The sequence below is a fragment of the Danio rerio genome, chromosome 17 (assembly GCF_049306965.1).
Source record: "Danio rerio strain Tuebingen ecotype United States chromosome 17, GRCz12tu, whole genome shotgun sequence".
Lineage (NCBI taxonomy): Eukaryota > Metazoa > Chordata > Actinopteri > Cypriniformes > Danionidae > Danio > Danio rerio.
This window is the reverse complement of record NC_133192.1, coordinates 57,267,430-57,292,119: the sequence shown is the minus strand read 5'-3', so window position 1 is coordinate 57,292,119 and position 24,690 is coordinate 57,267,430. Positions and strand designations below refer to the sequence as shown.

General features: G+C 39.9%; 1 protein-coding gene across 42 annotated transcripts in view; it reads left to right on the top strand.

Annotated features, from left to right (window-relative positions):
* The first annotated feature begins 6,746 nt into the window (after nt 1-6,746).
* The window catches only part of paplna (papilin a, proteoglycan-like sulfated glycoprotein), a 76,054-nt gene continuing 58,110 nt past the window's right edge, over nt 6,747-24,690 (top strand). For 13 of the 42 annotated variants that reach the window (XR_012392906.1, XR_012392909.1, XR_012392887.1 and 10 more), the window contains exons 1-6: nt 6,747-6,808; nt 10,329-10,431; nt 10,520-10,587; nt 15,293-15,396; nt 22,888-22,948; nt 24,410-24,512. Coding sequence is in view for 16 of the 42 variants with exons in the window: in XM_001919000.7 (XP_001919035.4) it covers nt 10,537-10,587; nt 15,293-15,396; nt 22,888-22,948; nt 24,410-24,512 (319 nt within the window). In the remaining 26 variants the exon portion in view is untranslated. Of the gene's footprint in view, nt 6,919-10,328; nt 10,432-10,519; nt 10,588-15,292; nt 15,397-22,887; nt 22,949-24,409; nt 24,513-24,690 lie in introns of all 42 variants that reach the window. The other 29 variants (XR_012392911.1, XR_012392907.1, XR_012392910.1 and 26 more) reach the window with 7 other exon arrangements.

The following is a 24,690-nucleotide window of genomic DNA, read 5'->3' as shown; positions in this document are numbered from 1 at the left end:
ACGTTTTATTGTTCGTTTCAGATGTTAAATCCACTTGAGGGCGCTATCTACATTTGTGCAAATCTGAAATACATTACTTGGGGTATGTTTAACTGTACGTTTCGGATGTTAAATCCACTAGAGGGCGCTGTCTACATTTGTGCGAATCTGAAATACATTACTTGGGATACGTTTTACTGTACGTTTCAGATGTCAAATCCACTAGAGGGTGCTGTCTACATTTGTGCATATCTGAAATACATTACTTGGGATACGTTTTATTGTACGTTTCAGATGTTAAATCCACTAGAGGGCACTGTCTACATTTGTGCGAATCCGAAATTTGTTACTTGTGGTATGTTTTGTTGTACGTTTTAGATACATGTCTGTCTTGTACACATCCAGAAAGCAGAGCTTGTCATATAGATAAGCTAGCGAACCACTCACCTAAACCCCTTTCCTAAGCACAACCAATAGTGTTTTACATGTACAGCCTTCAGCATAGTTTTGCAGATCTCACTACAGCTTTTTCCATCATCTCCGTTTGATCATTTATAGCGCAATATTGCATTTGAAAACAAAACTAAAAAAAAACACAAATATACTTTGAACTGAAGGAAATCAGGATTGTGCAATAAGTGGAGTAAAGGCTACAATGCACTACACTACACAATGCAATCGACTAACTAGTGATGAGAGAAACAAAACTTCGAAACCATTTAACCAATTAAGATTAGTGTCTTCAAACAAACTCAAATCTTTGGAACAAATGGAGGATGGTTCAAAAATGATGACAATTTTCATTTTTGAAGACCCTAAAGATGTGGGTAGATGTTTATCTTGGCTAATGTGGAGTGGCAAACAATGAGAACAATGGGGGGATAATCAGTAGGGGTGTCAAAATTAATTGTTTTTTCGGTGCACTGCGATGCAGACGTGGACAATTCGGTATCGGTTATGTACTGGCGTTATTTATGTCCTGTGCGCTCTGTCGCGAGGGAGGTGAGCGCGAGTATTTACAACACTCAGCCAACTCAGGGCCGGCCCGTGCCATAGGCACCATAGGCAAATGCTAAGGGCGCTGTATATCCAGGGGGGTGCCAGAAATAAGCGCGGTTCAGTTGGTTTTGTTTTCGATATTCTTGACACACATTCAGTTATAGACGGCAATAACTCAAAAACGTCTTACCCTAAAAAGATCTAAAGTGTGTTTCCAACAAAAAGACAAAGCTGGTTATGTTTCACAGCTGTCTTTCTTTTTTTTCGCTCGACATTACGATCACTGCTCCGTTTAAGCCCTCGCAATATGTGTTAAAGGAAGGTAAAGGACTGTTGAAAAACTGCTTCTTTTTTTCTCTTTTCTTCGTTTTTCTGCTCCGCTCTTCGCGAGCTCTCCCTGTTGCGAGGGCTTAAGTGTGTGTGTGTGTTTGTTTGTTTGTTTGTTTGGTGCTGTCTATGTTTGTGTATGTGTTTGAATGAGAGACAGTGTGGTGCTGTGTGTTTATACAGACTGCTTGTTATAGCCTCCCCCCTAAAATATAACACTATATATAGAAAGCATCGTCGATGCACCGAGATATCGAATTGAACCGAATCGAAGGCATGATAATCGTAACCGAACCGTGAGACCAGTATAGGTTCACACCTCTAATAATCAGTCACACACACTCAACCTGATGATTGTGTTCACCTTTACCTTGTTGTGTTTGACCTATTGTTCAGTCATGTCGAGTGGGTCTGTCTAGAAGTCCTGAGAACATTTTAGAAATTCAAACCACTTTTGCATTTAATAATGTTAAAGAGGTTTCAAATGGATTCATTAGATTATAAACCTTACCATTTCGCTGGAGTGCAGTATTTTGTGCTTCTGAATGGCTGTATTTACGTTTCTGTCATGTTTTCGTCTCACTGCAAATCTCATCATGTATTGTGTTGTTAGGGCACAGGGTTACAATGTAACCTGCTCACCTAATGTTAACGTTCGTAATATTTATATTATTTGCTAATTAATAACCACCTCATGAGGAACTCTGAATCTGCTTCTCATTTCAGAGTCTGCTACTGTCCATCGGAGGACGCATTTTCAGTAGCAGACCTTATTTAGTCACACATACTTGCTCTAAACCTGATGATTGTGTTCACCTTTACCTTGTTGTGTTTGACCTATTGTTCAGTCATGCCGAATGGGCCTGGAAACGATGGGAACATTTGAGAAATTCCACAGCATTGTAAGACTGTCACTCCTGCTCTGAGTGCCGGACCCTCTGGAACTGGCCTGAAGCCCTTGAGGTGGCGACCCGCATGCTGGGATGTCTTTGTATTCTAGCTTTGGTGATTAGGTTCAAGCTGAGCCTTCACATTCCACCACAGCGTCTCACCTGAAGTCTGCAATTATATTGTTATGCCACAGGTGAAATCAACAGACTTCCAAAAAAAACATAGCAGGCACTTGCACATCACTACTACTATTGCTTGGGCAGTTTCCAAAACTTGGCACATTCTTCAGCGTTTTAGTTAATAACGTACGTGACACCTCAGATCACCTCAATCATCAGGCTTTTTGGATTTTTGCCTGCTGGAAAATATCAAATGATTGCGAAATAACTTGGAATACAACAAAAGTTTGTTAAAACAAGATTAGTTTGAGCTGAAGCATTTAAAGGGACAGTCATTTATTCTGACTATGCTGCCTTGCCATTGCTGCGGCAGATTCCTATAGACTTATCAGAATAAAAATAGCAACTTTTCATTTTCCATCGATCTTGGTTCATGATGTAACTACATGAAGCCCAGTTGAGCTCTAAATAGGAAAATTATTGAAACACTCTAGTCATTTTTGAGTGAGATGCTAATGGTCTAATCCAATTCAATGATTTGTGCTAAGCTAAAAGTGCTCCAGCCAGACCTTAAAATCGGCTGAATGGATTCAAAAATGGTTTAGTTGAGCCTATTTTCAAGAAAAGCTGAAATGTTGCTTCAAATTTGAGCCAAATATGGCCCTTTAGCTATGTTTAAAAATCTAATATTTACAAGTTAAACATTGTATGTGTAACGGAGGCCAGCTAGTGTGTGCTATGCAGGTAAACCTCACTCTTCTGACCTCTAAAGGTGCTCTAACGACAGACGCTAAAGGCCATGGTCGTTAGCCTCCTTGGTAGAGCGACCGACTCCCATGCGGAAGGTTGCCGGTTCGATCTCAGCCTGGAGAGGGTTGGGTGGTTTAGGACCGGTGGGGTTACATTGGTGCCATGACTCAGATGGGAGTGAGGTTTACGGGGGTGAGTGTAACGTAGACCAGCTAGTGTGCTGTGCAGGTAAACCTTACTCCTCTCAGATGTTGACTACTGTATAGCAGTAAACTGTACTCATCACCTGAGGCAGACTTTACTAGGACATTACAAAATGCACAACATTTTAAGTTGGAATTTAAGTTTATCTCCTAGAAACCTAATGTTAGGAATCAAAGCTAACTTCTTTGATTGCCTGCTTTTCCCCCCCTCCTTCAGGTTCATTCAGTTCCCGGTAAGGTATTAAGCTGGCTTATTTAAGGCCAATGAAGGCTGTAAGACACTAAGGATAGCTCCTCTAAGGGGATTAGTAGACGTCTGAGGGAGTGTCCTACAACACGCAAGTCAAGCCAGTGCTCAGGGATTAAGCCATAAGTGATTACTCGGGACACTGCAGACACCAAGGACACTGCCACTCTGATATCTGCAACCCAAACCTACACCTTCTACCCAGCAAGCATGTCGAAGGAGAAGCTGGACGGTCTGGTGAAGCGCATGGAGTTGACCCTGGCGGAGATGGAGCAACTGAAGCTGCACTGCGGCCGGCAGAGCGAGGAGCTGAGCCAGCTGGTGGTGGAGCTCCGCAGAGAGAACCAGGAGCTGGCCGAGAAGTACAACCAGCTGGCGCAGGACATGAAGGAGGCCAAGGAGATCATCGAGCAGCTGCAGGACACCAAGTACGCTTTCGACGCGAAGGAGCGGCAGGCCCAGAAGCTCAGCCGGCAACTCTGAAAACACCGGGAGTGGACTGGCGACTTTAACGTTCACTGAACGCATGCGACACAACATTGGAAGAGACAAAGACTACTTACAGAAGACTGAAAAATTGAACGCAATCTTACAACAATTCGTACCTTTTTAATTTAGTGGCTAATTTGTGTTAGTTCGTACAAACCCATTTGTACAGTTTAGGATGAGTTCCGCATCCATCAGTAAAGGGTAGGGTTAGGGGTGGCTTTGTGAACGCTCCTCTTTTTAACAATTGCACGTTTTTATACAAATTGAATTGTACGAATTTGTACAAATTGGCCACTTTTCTGACAATGGGTAAAATCGTTACGTTTGCTCATGAGATCGGACTGGAAAAATTACATGGCAATGAAAGAGTATTTGAAACAATGACGCACTGTGTTTTTGTGGAAACAGAAACTAATTAAAATGCCAATGCTGATGTAAATTTTCTTGTACTTGGAAATTCGTAACTTTCATCTAGCAGCTAATTTGTAATCTCATTCGAACACTAGTATAATTTCCTCATCCCCCAATGAGGGAGGGGTGGGGTTTGGAGGCACGCTTCCTTTTAACAATTTCCTGTTTTTATACGAATTGAATTGTACGAATTTGTACGAATTAACCACTTTCGGACTGTAGGTAAAATAGTAACGCTTCCTTGTGAAATCGGGCTGGAAAAATGACAACAATGGAAATGTGTTTGAACCAATTACACTGATTCTGTGGGAACAGAGAACCTAATTAAAATGTCAACGCTAATGTTATTTTATTGTTGTACTTGTTGAGTGTAATGCCATAGCAATTTGTAACTTTTCCATCTAGTGGCTAATTTGTATTGATTCGTATCTCATTTATACATTTTAGTATACATGAATTTTAAGGGGATTGTGGCCACAGCTTTGTTTAATAAGTTCACGTTTTTATGCGAATTGAATTGTACAAATTCATACAAATACGCCACTTTTCGGACAATAGGTAAAGTATTAATGCTTCATCATGAGATCGGGCTGAAAAAACAACACGGCAATGGAAAAGTATTTGAAACAATTACAACAGAGAACCCAATTAAAGTGATGTTGAAATGTTGACGTTAGTTTTTACGTTGTACTTGTTTAGAGCAATGTCATAGCAAATCGTAACTTTTTTTTTAATCTAGTAGCTTGTGTGTATTAATTCGTATTTATACATTTTAGTATATGATTTACTCTTCCCCCAATGAGGGGAAGGGGTTAGGGGTGGGGATTGTGGCCACACCTCCGTTTAATAAGTTCTTGTTTTATACGAATTTAATTGTATAAATTCATACAAATACGCCACTTTTCGGACATTAGGTAAAGTATTAATGCTTCATCATGAGATCGGGCTGAAAAAACAACACGGCAATGGAAAAGTATTTGAAACGATTACAACAGAGAACCCAATTAAAGTGATGTTGAAATGTTGACGTTAGTTTTTACGTTGTACTTGTTTAGTGCAATGTCATAGCAATTCGTAACTTTTCCATCTAGTGGCTAACTTGTATTAATTCGTATCTCATTTATACATTTTAGCATGATTTGCTCATCACCCAATGAGGGGAAGGGGTTAGGGGTGGGGATTGTGGCCACACCTCCATTTAATTAGTTCAAGTTTTTATACGAATTTAATTGTATGAATTCATACAAATATGCCACTTTTTGGACAATAGGTAAAATAGTTGTTTCTTTGTGAGATCGGGCTGGAAAAATTACAAGTCAATAGAAAAATATTTAAAACAATTACAACAGAAAACCCAATTAAAGTGATGTTGAAATGTTGACGTTAGTTTTTGCGTTGTACTTGTTTAGTGCAATGTCATAGCAATTCGTAACTTTTCCATCTAGTGGCTAATTTATATTAATTTGTATCTCATTTATACATTTTAGCATGATTTCCTCATCGCCCAATGACGGGAAGGGGTTAGGGGGTGGGGATTGTTTCCACACCTCCGTTTAATTAGTTCAAGTTTTTATACAAATTTAATTGTATGAATTCATACAAATATGCCACTTTTTGGACAATAGGTAAAATAGTTGTTTCTTTGTGAGATCGGGCTGGAAAAATTACAAGTCAATAGAAAAATATTTGAAACAATTACAACAGAAAACCCAATTAAAGTGATGTTGAAATGTTGTTAGGTTTTGTGTTGTACTTGTTCAGTGCATTCAAAAGCCCGTGATTAAACTATATCAGTCAACATTGGAATATATAAATACGGGATATGCCCCCAACAACCGTTACAAATATGAGGAAATTAGCTTCAAATGGTAGAAGAAAAATGAAATAAAAAAAAAGGTTCAGCCTTTTTAAAATCTGATCACATTAGTGTCGGCGTTAAAGGGTTGAAAGCGGGTTCGTTTTTTTTTTTTTTTTACTTTAATTATTCAGCTATTCCTCCGCGTACCATTAGAAGGGAAGCCTGCACACCACTAGTGGTACAGTTTGAGAACCACTGTACTACAGTATTTTGTTTTTCATGTTGGCAACACGGCCTTCCTTCTCTTTGTGATAAGCATAGACTGCTGAGGTATTTGTAAATTGGCGGGAACTGTTGCCATGGTATTTCTGTACGTTTTTCATCTCGCTATTAAAATGTTACAACTGAACGCACAGTTTCTTTCCTCGGGGCTGCAATGTGAGTGTATGCGCGTGTGTGTGAGTGAGTGAGTGACGCAGTGTGGACATTCAGAATGTGTGTGTGAGAGAGAGAGAGAGAGTCAGTGCGGGTTCAGAGAGCGGATTCACCCGCGGGAGATGCAAACAGCTCGGTTTTCTTTCGACAGCAACAAATAGTGAGTGTAATTTATAAGTGTTGTGTGTGTATTTATACTGTAGGCTTTACTTTCAGTGTGTTTTCTGTGATAAACAAACCATTTCTGACGTTCTTGCACATCATACTCTGGTGAGTAATATAGTTTCATCGTGCTTTGATGGAAATTGGTGTGAAATCTTTGATTTCTGGGTTATAAAAACAAGGTTTAATTTGTTTTACGACTTGTTTTCACATGTATTTAAATCTTGAGAAACCAAACGACTATAAAAGTTATCAAAGCGAGTTTATGGTTAAAAGAAGAAAAAGATTAACTCAATCCAAATATAAAACTTACATTATTTGCTTATATATATATATATATATATATATATATATATATATATATATATATATATATATATATATATATATATATATATATATGTGTGTGTGTGTGTGTGTGTGTATATATATATATATATATATGTGTGTGTTTTTACAACATTTTTGTCATCTTGCTTCTCGTGTAGAAACATGCAAGAAGTAACTTTTATTTGCATCACTAGATATCAGTTTTATGAAAACAAAGCAAAGCTGAAATGAAACAGTAAGGCAAAATACACAGAAAAATAATGCTCAGATTTATCAAATAGTGCTTTATAATGTATTTTTTTTACAATGTTTTTGGTCATCCCACATCATCTCATGCACATTTTGTTATTATCTACATGAAAAAATACTATAGTAATTCATTGTTTATAGTAATTTAAGTTTTGAATCCATATATAATAGTGTATAATACTATATATATATATATATTACAATACTCTTTGTATTGTAGTGAACTAATGCTCTGTTTTTCTCGGAGATTGGTTGCGGCTGGAAGGGCATCCGCTTCGTAAAAAACGAGCTGGTTAAATTGGTGGTTCATTCCGCTGTGGCAACCCCAGATTAATAAAGGGACTAAGCCGAAAATAAAATAAATGATACACTGTTTTACACTTTAGTTTTTACTACAGTAAACTACAGTGATATATAAAATACTCTATTGTTTTTTGTTATTTGTTTATTTTGAATTGTGGTATGTGTTACCACAGGATATATACAATTATAATTCAAGTACTTTACTATTAAGGGTAAAAAAAGTAATATTTGCTATAAGATACTATATAGTAATTTTTCCCATGCGGGCTTCAATATTCCTGTGAATTGATAACAATTTTTAAATGCACAATAAAGTTTTCTTTGTTCACTTAGCTATCATAACAGTTAGCATTTCACCCTGCAATGCTTAGTGTACAGTAAGACATATTTTACATCCTGAGACTGAAGGCAGTGTGAAACTCCTACTTTACAGGGCTGTACGTTTTTAAGCGGCGTTTGCAGGTGTCAGCATGCTCAGTCTGGCAGCAGAGCAGCTCGCGTTTACCATATTAAAGAGCGTTTGCAGCTTGTTTCAGGCGGTTTGAACTTGATTTCTGGAGGGTTGTTTGACTTTCAGATGCCTAGTGTGAGTTGGAATCGTTGAGTTGCTGGATACTGAAGTGCTTTCATTTTCGGCGGCCCCTGCAGTTGGGGGTCATTTATTTCCTCCAAACAATAGTGGCACACATACAGCGCAGTCACTCAGATCACTGAGACACACGGGATGAGAGCGAGAAAACCCAAATGTGAATTTGACAAGAGCACAGGATGATGACCTGGAATTTTAATTAGTTATGTATGAAGTGCAGTAGAGAAGATTAAAACTACATTAATACTACATTATTAATACTTACTTATTAATACTATTATTATTAATATTACAGTATTAATAATAATAGTAGTAATACTACAGTAAACAATAATATGCAGTGTAATATATATTATTGCTAATATGACCAATCGGCCGACCCAGCCACCCTCCTCCTCCTTCCCTAAACCCAAGCAACAATTTACAAAAGCCGTCCAGAAAAGAAAAGCAAAAGCCGTTGTCCGTTTTTGACCGAGTTTTCGGATTTCGCCGCATTTTCAACCCGTCACGAACTCGTTCGCTTTAATTTTTTGGATTCTGTTTTCATCATACCTGATTTCTGGAACCGCTCTTCCCCGGACTCAAACCGGTCGTCGCCACGGGTGGCTCCTTCTCCTCCGGGCCTCCGCTCCGCCGAAGTAACACTACGAGCTAAGCGGACAAACTGGCTGCGGCGGGAAAGCCCTCCACATGTAGATGAGTGAGCCGTCACATCCGGCGAGCGCGAAGAAGAGGAGCGGTGCCCCGTAGCGTTCTCTTGAAAAAAACGAGATGCGCCCATACGTACTTCTGGCCACGTAAATCGCGGTCTCCAGAAACGTCCGCGGGGCTACATATTCAGAATGAGCTTGGGTTGTTCAGTTGACATTAAGTCAAACATTAAATTAAAAAATGCACAATTTAAACACCTTTAAATCGATCATTCAAGACGCTTCACATTTCATTCAATGCGCTTAAGCTCAACCACTCTCACTGGCAGAGCTGTGATAAAAACAAAACACTATTGGCTGTTTTTTTATAAAGGGGAGGGACTATTATATGCCCCGCCCTCTCTTCATGTATCAGTTGCAACCTAGGCTCATTGTTGAAACGTAGCCCCGCAGACATTTCTGGAGGCCCCGAAATACGTCCCGGGAGGTATGTATTTGTGCAGTTTATGTTTATTTCCCGTCTCGAACGCCTCTCGGTTTTCACATGAAAAGCCGCCGGAGGCCGCTGTCAAGCGACCGTCTGTCCGACTGATTGAATGATCGACTGGGCAGTCAGTTGGCCGACCCAGCCACCCTCCTCCTCCTTCCTTAAACCCAAGCGACGATTTACAAAAGCCGTCCAGAAAAGAAAAGCTAAAGCCCTCGTCCGTTTTTGACCGAGTTTTCGGATTTCATCGCATTCTCGCCCCATCATGAACTCGTTCGCTTTTATTTTTTGGATTCTGTTGTTCATCTTACCGGATTTTTGGAACCACTCTTCCCCGTACTCGAACCCAGTCGTCGCCCCAGGTGGCTCCTCCTCCTCCAGGCCTCCGCTCCGCCAACGTAACACTACGAGCTAAGCGGACAAGCTGGTTACGGCGGGAAAGCCCTCCACAAGGAGGTGAGTGAGCCGTCACAGCCGGCGAGCACGAATAAGAGGAGCGTTGTCACATCGCCCCCTAGCGTTCACTCGGAAAAATTAAATGCGCCCATACTTACCTCCAGCCACGTAAATCGCAGTCTCCAGAAACGTTCGCGGCGCTACGTTTTCAGAATGAGCTTGGGTTGTTCAGTTGAGATTAAGTCAAACATTAAATTAAAAAAATGCACAATTTAAAGACCTTTAAATTGATAATTCACTGATCATGCTCTTGTTAATATCCTGATATATTCAAGTAAAATACCCCTCTGTGGAAATACATTAGACATGAGCTGATTCACAGTGCATATCATCTTAGTATTAGAGAGTTAGCGTTATCAGTGCATTCAGTGGTGTGTTAAGCAGGCGCTAGCGACATAATGTTTTTCCATAATTCATGTTTTCAGATGGTTTTTTTTGTTTGTGTCTGTTTGAGCACGCACACCTTCAGGGCCTTTTGCAAATCAACAGAAGACTAACACACACCTCTGTGTGTTGCAGGACGCTGGGTGTGTGAGCGCTGAATCGGCCCCAGACAGGTATGTTTTTACACGTTGTTCATGTGGACGCAGCACATTATATGGCACAGGTGTTGTGTTTTAAGCATGCTCTCTGTGTGTGCCGCAGCCAGTGAGGAGCTCAGGATGCTGGCGGTTGCGGTGTGTCTACAGCTGTTTCTGGCCTCGGTTTTTATGGTGAGTGAAATACCGCAATATATTACAGCAGATGACAGTTCAGACACAAAATCACTCGTGTAAGGAAGATTACCGCTGCTAAATCTTGCAATGGTTTTAGGAAAACGTCCAAGCACATGGTGTGAACAACAAACATTAACTAGTGTAATGTTTATATCTAAATGCTGGCTACCGTTCAGCGGAGCATGCTGTAAATATGCAGAATTACAGTCAATCTGTGATCATGAATAATATGTCCCCAAAATGTGTGTGAAAACTTAAAAATTGCAGTGAAACACATCTTTTTTGTTTTGTTTTGCGACATATGTAAGACTGTAACAGAGTATTGGAAAATATGTAGGGTGGAGTTTGGTTTTGAGCACCTCTTGTTGATTGGTTGTTGAGAAGTGGGTGTGGCACACAAATGGATTTCTGTGTCAGGTCAGAAAACATGTACTTGTTCAGCGCTTAAGTGAGGCTCTTTATTTTGCATTATTATTATTATTTTTTTTACTCAGTGGCTTTTAATCAACTAAAACCGACTTTTAATCAACTGTTTTTTTATGCAAACAACTAATAATTATCAGTTAACTACATTAATATGCAGAGACTTGCTTAATATATCCCCAGCAAGCACAGGACATCAACATGACATCAGATTGACGTTGTACGCTAACGTCGTTGCATTTTGTTTGGAAATGAAATCAGTGGCGTAGCGGACGGGCCCACAGGGCACGCACCGGGGGGGTGGGGGGTCGTCGCGATATTTAATAAACTCTTGGGAACAACTGTGGTCGGAACTCGGAACCAAAGTTCACAGGTCTGTGTTCTCTGAACACCTCCAAGCGGTGGACTAATTCATTCTGATTGCTTGCCGCCAATGTTGCCAACTTAGCGACTTTTCAGACCCCCTCTAGCGACAAATCTAGCGACTTTTTTGTGTGTTATTGGAGATTGGACTGTCATTTGTCCATACTGTACCGTCCCTACTCTTCTCAACGAGCTGCGTGTGATGCCGCCGGCCCCTCCCCCGCCTCAACGCACTGACAGGCGGCCCAGTCAGTCCTCGTACAGCAGCCTCTCCCAACTGCAGCCCGAGAGCAGATCACGCCTCTGCGTACCGACGAAAAATGATTTAGCACAGGCAGTGTGAAGGTATTTCCCTTGTACAGTCAAACTTTATTTGGACCGTTTATTCTTCTCTTGTTCACAATCACAGATATTTTAGTGACAGTTTCTGAACTTGTCTGAGTTTATTAACTACATATGAGAGATTACTGCACATTCACTAACGTTACACATCTATAATGATATACTGTATTCAAACAGCAATACATTTAGTTAAATAAACATGCTTATATAAAGTGTAGTGCAATTATAAATACCCCTTTATTAACCATAGGCTGTTAAACAAACAGAAACGGTAGAACGTGAAGACGTAAGTGATATGCAAATTGACGTATGACGTAATCCCCCGCTTCATCAGAGGGCCCCGTCAGCGATCCCTGCAGGGGGGCCTCCGCATTTTGCGCTACGCCACTGAATGAAATCAAGTTGGGGTTAGAACCCAACGTCAGGCCGACATCAATGTCCAACGTCGAACAGATGTTGCAGATGTTGAACGCAACAACGCAACGTAAAAACTCTGTGTGGATGTTGCTAATTTGACGAATATCAGGCGTTGGATGTTGGTTGCTGTACCTGACAAATAAATATCAGTATTTGATGTCAATATGGCGTTGGTTTAAGATGTTGGCTCAACGTTGGATTTTGGTCATTTTCCAACACAACCTAAAATCAACCAAATATCAACATCTAATGATGTTACAGCTTGGCGTTGTGTGGACATTACCACTATGTTGTCTGTCAGATGTTGGATTTTGGTTGCCGTACCTGACGAATAAATGTCAGTATTTGACGTTATTATGACGTAAAATGTTGACTCAACGTTGGATTTTGGTCATTTTGCAACCTAAAACAAACAAAATATCAACTATCAAATATCGTTATTGGACACCAAATTAACGTTGTCCTTAGACGCTGGCCTCCTAAACCCCACCTAATTTTAATGATTATGATTTTGTGTGTCTGCTGGGTCAACACATGAATGTTTGAAAAAAATATTAATTATTTATCACAGTTAGGTATCAGTTGCCTAAAGGGTTGTTGTTGTCATTATTGTTCGATAATCAGCATCATAAACCACTTAATATCAATATTGAGTAATTGACCACTCACAATAAAGTATTCCAGAAAGACACAACAATCAAGGGAAAAGGATAATTAAACACAGACCGTCAGTCACTTTAAAAGATCACATGGTGATTAATAAAGCTCAAAGTCTTTATTTTATGTTTTATTTTTAAAATATACCTTATGAAAATATATTTCATTTTAATCTTGTTTATGTGGCACATTTAAAAACCACCATCGGACACATGAGAGCCAAGGATGCATGAGAAAAATACCAAGCAAGGACAAAACACAATATGTAAGGAACAGAGCACACGAGGGACTGGTGAAAACAGTAGGGCTAACAATATATAAATAAGAGGGCTTGGTAACTGAAAGCAAAGATTCAAAACAAAAGAAACATAGCCAACATAAACAAAGAGAAAGCCATGTAGACAAGCACAGGACAAACAGGGCAACATTAAACACTGACAAGACAGACAAGGCTGTCAGGGCATGATCCAGGGGCCTCATGTACGAAGACTTGCGTAGAAATCATACTAAAACATTGCGTACGACAAAGCTGTAAATGTGCGTACCATAGACTGTAAAATATATGGACGTAGTGTCCGTGACGTCACCCATAGGTTTCTAAAGAGCGCAAAAGAAGCCACAAGTAGGCGCGGCCAACCGTCGCCATTTTGTTCGCGCGTCATCACACCTCCGGCGGGATACCAAACAAGGGCAAAGAGGCGGAGAGTGGGCGGAGCTACAGACACCTGCTGGCATTTTGCTTGGACCTGGTTCAGACACACTTCACTTTGGGAGAACGCTTAATACTTCATCACCTGCGACTCGTTTGTGTTCTGACCATTGTGCTTGGTTGTACACTATATCAATAAAGTGTTTAGACTTTTAAAAACACTGCTGTAATACATTGAGCCACTAAACATTGTTCTTATGACGTTTTTCAACAGGAGGAAAACGCGAATTACTTCCAAACACTTCAGATATAGTCTGTGTTAGTTAATGTAAGACTATTGATGAAATCCAGCATAACACTGTATGACAACGCTTCACATGACTGTTCTAGAGCCTACAGCTAATCAATCTGACAGATTCTGCAGTGCATTACAGCTCTAAATATAAATATAAATGATAAATGATATTAAATAAAACAAATACATGTATAGAGATGGTATATAAGTATATAACTTTACTCACATGGGAAACGGAGGCCACGTGAATGGTTTGTGAGCACAATTAAGTGCACTCAGCATGCCATGCCATCTAATAATTGTAGGAAACAAGTCCAAAAGACAGTCGACTGTGTAAAGCCACATAAAACAACACAGAAATACGATAAACATGCCGAGTTCAGTGGCTAATCTGCAGGATTCAGCTGAGGTGAAGTGACGGCGACCAGCGAGACCTAACTGTCACTCAAGTGGCCACGCCCTTAATTATGCAAACTTAATATAACCTAATATAAAGGAAACGGATGAGTTATAAAAATATTTACCCCCTCACAGTTGTCATGAAGGGTAATATTAGCTGTATTAACTAAAATCTTTTTTTTTGTACCAGGCTGTAAACACCTTTTTTTCTGCTGTAAAGTTGGCCATTCTAACAGTGGGCTCAATTGAAATTTGCTCTGTTTTGGAGCCAGGAGCGGCCACGACTAGCGGAATTTCGGATGAATTGCAGTTTTAGTTAATTCCGTATTGGCTTCCTGAGAGAGAGCGGGAGGTTGCCGCTTGCCGCTTTTCTGCGTACGCACATTTACAGCTTTGTCGTACGCAATGTTTTAGTATGATTTCCACGCAGGTCTTCGTACATGAGGCCCCTGGATTCCCACGTTCAGCACATTCCCACGTTCAGTTCATCGTTAGTAAATTCAAACGTGAGCGATTCTGAGCATGAAACCTGGCGTACGCAAAGTTTTTGTGCGTACGCAGCATTGATACATGAGGCCCCACGTGAGTGCTTCACAATCAATCAATCAATCAATCAATCAATCAATCAATCAGGCTCAATGGTTAGCACTGTTGCCTCACAGCAAGAAGGTTGCTGGTTCGAGCCCCGGCTCTGTCATTTGGCATTTCTGTGTGGAGTTTGCATGTTCTCCCCGTGTTGGCGTGGGTTTCCTCCAGGTGCTCCGGATGTTTTCTAGTACTGGGTTGCAGCTGAAAGGGCAGCCTCTGTGTAAAACATATGCTGGATAGATTTATTCTGCTGTGGCGACCCCTGATAAATAAAGGCACTAAGCCGAAGGAAAATGAATGAATGAATGCTTGGGCTGCATCTGTTGGACTTCTCTCTGGTTATGAACAGAATGCAGAACATTTCAATCATTTAATCCTCCTGAAGGGCTGTTTTCGTGTGTGTCATTTTAAATGCAAATGAGCTGCTGTCCCCACCCACTTTCCAGAGGTGGGTGGAGCTTTCACACCATGTGCCAGTTATTCCAGCCTGTCCCAAACCAGCAGCAATCCCAACATCAAACCAACAGCTGAAGTCCCAACGCATAAATCTGTTGTCACTGTGTTTCCAGCAAGGCATTGGGGATAACTGGGGTGAGTGGAGTTCGTATGGTGAATGCAGTCGCAGTTGTGGCGGCGGGGTGACCATGAGGACGAGGCGATGTGTAACTCACAGGTAAGAATCTTCATTTACACAGATGCCTCATAAATCAAGAGACACACATTTTCATTAACTGGTATGTTGTTAACATGCTTGAAAAGGCATCCACCGTATGAAACATATGCCATATAAATCAGGGACGTAGACCAAAAGACATCAGACAAGCCAAAGGATAGTGGTATTCTGGCGTGGTCAGTCAGCTCTTTTTGTATGGTGTTGTGCTGCAGAGCGCTCGGGTTCACGTCTGATGAAGCACACTTCCACAAAAGCAATGTAAAATCAAGGTAAACTGTGTGATTCCAGTGCACTTTTCGGTTATGTCTGCTTCTGAAAACACTATTGGTTGGGTTTAGGGAAGGATTTAGCTCAGTGGTTTGCTAGCTTATCTATACGACAAGCTCTACCTTTTTCTGGATGTGCACAAGAAGGACTTGCATCTGAAACGTGCATTAAAACACACCCTAAGTAACGTATTTCAAAAGTCGCTAAAGCGTATACATGTAGCGCCCTCTAGTGGATTTGTCATCTGAAACATGCATTGAAGCATACCCAGAATTTTGCAAAGAAACATAGCTGAGGCATATATTTACAATGTAATACCTGGGCTACAATTTAGATACCACATGCCAAGAAAACGACTCCTTGATACAGCAGTGAAGGGTTTAATTACTGCCTTGAGCTCATTGAGATTGAATGTTGGAGGAGAAGAGCATGGGCATGACGCTTGGATAGATTAGCATCAGTCTCTTTGATTTTATACACATCTATACATGCGCATTTTCTCTATGTGAGCAGACTTGTTTAATGAAAAAGTGTGCGGGTTGAGTTCAAGCTTATTTAAAAGTGCAAGTAACACATCCACAATGTATTCATCCATATTTTGCCATTTAAAATTATTCATTCATTCATTTTCGATTTAACCCCTTTATTAACCTGGGGTCGCCACAGTGGAATAATCCGGCAGTTTATCCAGCATGTTTTATGCAACAGATGCTCTTCCAGCTGCAACCCATCACTGGGAAACATCCATACACACTTATACACACACACACACACACACACTACAGACAATTTAGCTTACCCAATTCCCCTCTAGCGCATGTGTATGGACTGTGGGGGAAACCGGAGCACCCGGAGGAAACTTACGCCAACACAGGGAGAACATGCAAACTCCACACAGAAATGCCAGCTGAGCCAGCCGGGGCTCAAACCAGCCACTTTCTTTCTGTGAGGCGATTGTGCTACTCACTGCACCATTGTGACGTCTCCCATTTCTTTTTGAGTACTTAAAATCATATATGTTAATGTAATCTGGGGACATGAATGGAAATTTGACTTCTGGATTGCTGGAAATACTTTGATTGACAGAAATAAATGGCATCCTAAAATGGTACCATCTAAATAAAATAAAAATAAAAATGCATCCACCGTTTACTCACTCTTCACTTGTTCCAAACCTTCTTTATTGGTTGGACTATATTTTGAAAAATTGTCCACATTGTTACCCAGTGACTTCCATAGCACAACCCCAAATCAGGAAAATTTAAAGAGCCCATATTATACATGAAATAGGGTCATATCTTGGTTGTAAGGGTCTCCAACAACAGTTTAATATGCATGCAAGGTCAAAAAACACTTTCATGGTCTTATAATCTGCATTTATTTTTACCTAATTATTCCAGCGACTCCTGTATGAATCGTCCAGTGATTCATTTGTTCCCAAACCCCTCCTTAGCGCCAAGGTAATCTGCGCTGATTGGACCGATGACAGTCTGTTGCGATTGGTCGACTGCCTTCAGTGAGAGAGTGAAATGCCCAACAGCTAATCAGCAATATAAAAGTAATCACAGTTCATACACGCTCGATAGTGTAGGCGTGGATTTTAGCTGCCAGTGGGTCAATGTAAATACAGACGACTGACTATTTTATTGAGCAAAAACTCCAAAAACTTGAGGAGATCTTCTAGCTCAGTGGTTCTCAAACGTTTTTCATCAAGTACCACCTCAGAAAACAATTGTGTCTCCAAGTACCACCAAAATGAGCAGTATTGAAATACAGTAGCGCAGTAGGTACAGTAAAGCAGCTACAACTCTGCACAGTTAAAAAACGTGGCAGATTACCTCAGAAATATAGGCTATATGTCATATATGACATATTATATACATCATTTTTGATAAATTTTGTAATGTGTGTAGCATGTACATGACATATTTCATTCCTCCACGTACCACTAGAAGGAAGCCTGCGTACCACTAGTGGTACACGTACCACAGTTTGAGAACCACTGTTCTAGCTTGTCTCACTCTGCTCTATTCACAGACACACACACACACACCCTCGTCCTTGCGCGTGCGCACACACACACAAAAACACACACACACACCTCGGGATAACAACGCGCGCGCACACACACACAAACACACACATACCTCCGGACGACAGCGCGCGCACACGCACGCACACACACGTACGCACACACACACACACACTACTCCTCCTCCACGGAGCTCCGTAAACAAAGCAGCACGCGTCGCGTTTTTAACGTGGCTTTGCACGCGATATGAGAATATAGCCAGTTAACCTGATGCAGTACACGCGGTTACAAGTAACAAATCACAGCTAAATACATTTGCAAGCTAGAGTCAACGAGGCAACAACTTTAATCGCACATACTTACACTTGAGAAATGGAGGAAGAAACCCATCCTGACGTCCATCAGTAAGTTACTCTTTACTGATCCTTCCTTTAACAAACGCAGATGAAGTATTCTTTGTAGTATTTAGTTTCCAGAAGTTTCCAGTAGTTTTCAACTGCTTGGCTATAATGCTGAGGTTTCATCTTTGTGTAGAGACTCGATAATATCCATCTGCAGTGTGACTTCAGTCGACCGGCATGTTTGTGTGTGGGTGTGTGTGTGTGTCTGGGTTTCTGTGTCAGAGGGCGGGGCCGCAGGTTTGAAATCTCCCGGGTTTGCGCGTGCACGTGAATAACTTGGTTTCGTTCGTACGTCATGGCGAAACACCTTATGACTCGGTATCAAGGCGACTCGTTTGAAGCACTATGAGTCGACTCTTTTATAGATGAATCAACAGTTTTAAACACTGTACTCTTACAGATTTAAGCCTTAGCTGGATACTTCACTTCACTTAGAGCTGTGTTACACACTACATGGAAGAGGATTTCCAAAAACCCATAATATGGGCTCTTTAAGACAGCATGGAACAAAGTGGTTGCAAGAACCAAAATATCTGTTTATTTAAAGAAAAAAAACAATCAAAATAATGAGGAACACATTAAATAATGTTTGTTGTATTGTCTGCAATGAAACACAAGTCAAAGTACGTTTAGAAATCACTACTTTCCTTTTTTTTAGTTGTGTTTTCCATACTGTCCCAACTTTTTCTGATTTACTGTAGCGTTTGTGTTTCCTACTATGAAAGACAATGAGTATGGAAGTCTTTAAAATATCTTCTTTAGTGTTCAACAGTACATAGGAACTCGTAAATGTTTGAGGGGGAGTAAATAGTGAGTGCATTTCATTTTTGGGTGAACTATCTCTTGAATTATTACTTACTATGCAAATCAACCAACCCACACACATCAGTTTATAGCACTAAAAGCTCATTTTTATGGGTTAAATCAGGTAAAAACAGCTCTGTAGGGTATCCGCTGCTGGTTAGCACTTGTTTCGGTGCAGGGTTTCAGATGTGCACCTGTGACTGTTCAGATAGGAGAGAGGGAAAGAGAGAGAGAATGACCTGTTCATTCTTTTGGAGCTCAAGGGAGTAAATCCAGTTGAAAGACTGTAAACTGAGCTGTGAAGCAAAGCAAAGCAGATCAGGGCCGCTGTGTCTTTATATACAGTGTTGAGAAGAGCCAACAAAGGCTATTAAAATTAGATTTTTATTCAACATTAGTTGTCAACTTGTTGCTTTTAAGGCAGTTGGTTTACTCACGTTAAGCAACTAATCACTTTTTACTGTGATTTTGATAGTTCAGTCCACTTAAATTTGTAAAAACTTGATAACTTAATTACTTTATGTTGTCCCAATTTAACGGAGGCCAGCTAGTAGGTGCTGTGCAGATAAACCTCACTCCTGTGGTCTTTAGCCTCCTTGGTAGAGCAACTGACTCCCATGCGGAAGGTTGCTGGTTCAATACCAGCTCAGAGCGGGTTTGGGGGCGTAGGAACGGCGGGGGTTACATTGGTGCCGTGACCCGGATGGGAGTGAGGTTTAGGGGGGTGAGTGTAACGGAGGCCAGCTAGTGTGTGCTGTGCAGGTAAACCTCACTCCTCTGACCTCTTAAGGTGCTCTAGCGACAGATACTAGAGGCCATGGTCTTTAGCCTCCTTGGTAGAGCAACCGACTTCCATGCGGAAGGTCGCTGGTTTGATACTAGCTCGGAGCGGGTTGGACTGGTGGGGGTTACACCAACACAAATGGATTGTGTGGAATCCCGCATTTCTCACAGTCTACACTCAAATAAATTATTTTTGCTACTTTTTTCAAACTGCTTTATTGAGTGAAGTTTAAACTCATTTCAAGAGAATTACGGGCTTATGATTGTCCACAGCTGGTCCCGCATCAGCTTACGGTCGATTCACCAATCAGATGATTCATAACTCGCTATAAATAACCAGAGCTTCTTATGTTTCATATGTTTTATGCAGCGGATGCCCTTCCAGCTGCAACCCAACACTGTGAAACACCCATACACTCTCACATTCACACACATACACTACGGCCAATTTAAATGAATCAACTCAATTCAGTCAATTGTGCTACCCACTGCGTCACCGTGACACCCTGCTTCTTGTTGAAAACGTAAACCGTCAGTTTGTTCATCTTACAAAAGTTATGTTTTGTTTTTGTTTTTTTTGGCACTGGTTCAGTCAAGTATGCGAGGTCGAGGTCAAGTACAAAGAGGAATGTGTTATATCGGATAATTGTGTGTTTGACTGATGGGGATTTGGCTGGGAAATGTCTTCACCAGGACACTGAGAGCTTTGGCCATAAATCTGGGTGCTGGAATCTGGTCTGCATGTCCTGTCTTGTGTCTTCCTCTGCGAAAGGTGCTTATGAAAACGAAGAAGATTGTCTCTAAAATTACCACTCCTCTCTTTAGGTTATTCGCAATGCCCAAATGCAGATAAATGATACTGGCTTTGCTTATCATTGCCCATAGGAACGGTTTTCCTAACAGTGTGAATCTAGTCTAATCTGTTTGTTTTGTGTTGTTTCGAGTCCAAATATCTAACAATTATTAAATTAAGAAGCAATTTCTAGACCAGCGAAAAATATTGCTTTATTTTACAAAATTATTTATCTATTTATTTATTTTTATTGCTGTTTAACAAGACAATACATCACAGTATACAATACAACATAGGAAAAACTACAGACTGTCTTATTTTTCTTATTTTCCCACTGTCCCTTCAAAATAAAATAAATTAATTTTATAAATTATAAACAAACATATCTTCTGAGAGAAAAAAAAAATATAATAAATGAAAAATAAAAGAAAAATGTAAATAAACTGAGAAAAAATATACAGGGGGGCTAATAATTAGGAGGGTTCATAATGTTGACTTCAACTATTAAATATATGATTACTTAAGTACTGAAGTAGTTTTAAAGATAATAAATCAACACACTTCTCGCTCAACACTAAAATCCTCCCCCTTAGGCAATCTTTCTGGGAAATTCAGACATTTCTCTTCCAGCTTATTGCAAGTGTTTCTTGTCTCGCCGGGTGAATGAATCAGACACCACACCCTGATGTTTTCTCTTTCAGTATTACTGTGTGTCATGAGCTGAGTTCACATTTGGAAACACTGCAAACTTACAGTCCAATCATTGAGAATGTTTTGATGTGTGACACCCTTGCTGACGTTAAAATCTCAGTCTGTATTTCTTTAGCACTTATTATTCTATTAATTTTCATTAAAGGGCACTTTACACAATGTATTAATTGTATTGTTCATAATCAGACTTGATAAGAGCAGTCTATAAAAACACAAATTTTCCTTTTGTACACGTCATCAGAGGGAGAAAGCCCCGCCCACTAGTGACCATCTCTCCCTCATTAGCATAGGACGTCAGTCTTGTTTTTAAATCTACTACTATGCTGACACACAGGCATTTGCAGCTCCGCCCTCTTTTGAAAAGAGCACAATCTCATTTGAATTTAAAGCGACAGTCACCAAAATTAGGATCAAAGCCTAAAAGGGTCAGTTTCAGAGAGTTAAGAACATTATCTGTGATGTATTTTGAGCTGAAACTTCACACAAAATCAGGCCCCATTTACACTAATGCGTTTTAGTTTAAAAACGCATAAGTTTTGCTACTTTTACGCCATCTGTCCACACTACGCCGGAGTTTTCGAGCGGCGAAAATGGAGCGTTTTGAAAACACTGCAGAGGCTGTTTTCATTCTGGAACGCTGCTGCTCCGTCTCAGAGTGGATGTGGGAAAACGGAGACATCTGAAAACGGAGGCGGGGCTGCTGAGATTTGCTACCTGATTGGGGCTTTTGTCACTGCGTATCCTTCCCTTATTCGTCAAGCCCCTATCACATGACTATAACACATGACTTCAACGGATGCCAGCCTTCACTGTAAACAACAACACGAACACAGAAATGGGAGCGTTGTTTGCACTATTGTCTGTTTTAGGCACCATTGTGCAGTTATTCATTTGTTACGTTTAGTAACAAATCGACCTCGTCGTCAGTCCACAAAAATACCTCTCTTGCTTTCTTTTTCCATCACGTTCATTGTTCAACCGGCGTTTGTTGACTAACAATAACTAAATGTCGAGCGAGACACATGCTTCCTGTTTATACTAGAACGCGCATGCCCAGAGTGTGCGAATGTTCACGTGATATACGTTTTTTGGTGGCGTAGTGTGAACGGAGATATGTTCAGATATGTTTTGATCTAAAACGCCGTTTTAAAACTTAAACGCACAAGTGTAAACGGGGCCTCTGAGACTTTTATTACATCTTGTTAAAAGCGGCATAAAACGTCCCCTTTAATGCACATTTTGAATTACGCTGTAAAAATGTTTAACAAAATGCCAATAAATACATTTTTGAAATTGTGCATATAATACATACACTCACAGCTAAAGATATTTTACAGAATGTTATATACTGGTAACCACTGACTTACATAGTAGGAAAAACAAATACTATGAAAGTCAATATTAACTGGCTTGGAAGATTCTTTAAAATATCTTCGCTTGTGTTCAGCAGAAGAAAGAAAGCTTCAGAACAAGTAAAGGGTCAGTCAATGATAACAGAACTTTGATTTTGGGTGAACTGTTTCTTATCCCTGATAAAGTATTTTAACAACATCAACGTAAGAGCGTTTCTACAAATAATTAAAAGTGCATAAAAAATGGTCAGAAGCATAAAAAGTATATCATGTTGATCAAAAAAAAAACATAAAAAATCTCACCTTATTTATTTATTTATTTTTTTGTCACTTTTCCTCCCTTTACAGGACTGATGGTGGTCACAGCTGTGTGGGTCCAGATAAGTCCTATCGCTCATGTAATATCCAGGTAAATTTGATAGACTTTCTGCACAATGATCCAGTATCGTGTCATACAACAGCTCAGTAATTCATTTGAGAATTTGCATTGGCATTATTTGGCATTGTGTTTATATTTTGACATTAGAATTATCTCAAATAAAGTTTGTTTGTCTGTTAATTCATTATTTAATTAGTTGATTTGTACTGGATGTGAATGAAGACTTTTCTCACCAAGCCTGCATTTATTTGATCAAAACTACAGTAAAGCTGTGGAAATTATTACCATTAAAATAAGTATTTTGTCACATGATCCTTCAGAAATCAGAATAATAAGCTGATTTTCAGCTCAATTTTACACAATTATTGAGATGTTTGATATAGTTTATTTTTCTGAATGCTTTAAGGTGACGTTTTAGAAGAACATCATTTATTTGAAACAGAAATCTTATTTATCATTTTAAATGTGTTGCTTTTGTTTAAAATCATACATTCTTGCTCAATTAAAAGTTTTAATTTTAGGTAAAAAGAACATTTGAATGGTTTTGTACACAACCTGACAATAGTCTTGTTGTGGACCCCAATTGTAATGGCAAAAAATAATGCCTTGACTTCTAATTGATCATGTGTAAAACAGTGTCAGAAGGTAAATTTTTCTGCTGAATCATCTGTTGATCTGCATCCCAATCATCACCAATACTGCAGAAGACCGACTGGAACCAGCATGGACCAAGATTCTCACAGAAATCAGTCAAGTTTGGTGAAGGAGAAATCATGGTTTGGGGTTACATTCAGTATGGGGGCGTGTGAGAGATCTGCAGAGTGGATGATCAACATCAACAGCCTGAGGGATCAAGACATTTGTGCTGCCCATTACATTACAAACCACAGGAGAGGGACAATTCTCCAGCAGGATAGCGCTCCTTCTCATACTTCAGCCTCCACATCAAAACTCCTGAAAGCAAAGAAGGTCAAGAATCGGCCTGCCGAGTAAACAGACATGAACATTATTAAGCATGTCTGAGGTAAGATGAAGGAGGAGGTGTTAAAGATGAACACAAAGAGTCTTGATGAGCTCTGGGAGTCCTGCTGAACGCTTTCTTCTTCATTCCAGATGACTTTATTAATCAGTGATTTGAGTCATGTCAGAGATGTATGGATGCAGTCCTCCAAGCTCATGATGGAGTCAGACACAATATTCATTCTGTCTCCACTGCAGCAGGACTTTATATTCTATACTGGACATTATTTCTGTTCAGTGATAAGACTTTAGTCTGAGCAGAGTCAGATCTTACTGTCCTAATCAAATCATTAATAATCAAGGCATGATCAGATTTTATTGTGCTCAAATAAGCATCATCTAGAGGCCTTTACCTTTCAAATACGCCACTTCTGATACCAAATGATCAACTAGAAGTCAAGTTATTATTTGTTCCTATTATTTGTTGTTTTGTCAGGTATAATATATGATCTGAATTATCTACATTTTTAGGACTGTCCTGAGGGTTCCAGGGATTTCAGAGAAGAGCAGTGCTCTCAGTTTGATGGCACTGATTTTCAAGGGAAGCGCTACAAATGGCTGCCATACTATGGTGGTATGTACAGACAACAGGTTCAGTAAAAAAAAAAAAAAATATATATATATATATGTATATATATATATATATATATATATATATATATATATATATATATATATATATATATATATATATATATATATATATGTTGCGTTATATGACCTTGTTTACAGCAGAGGTGTCCAAACTCGGT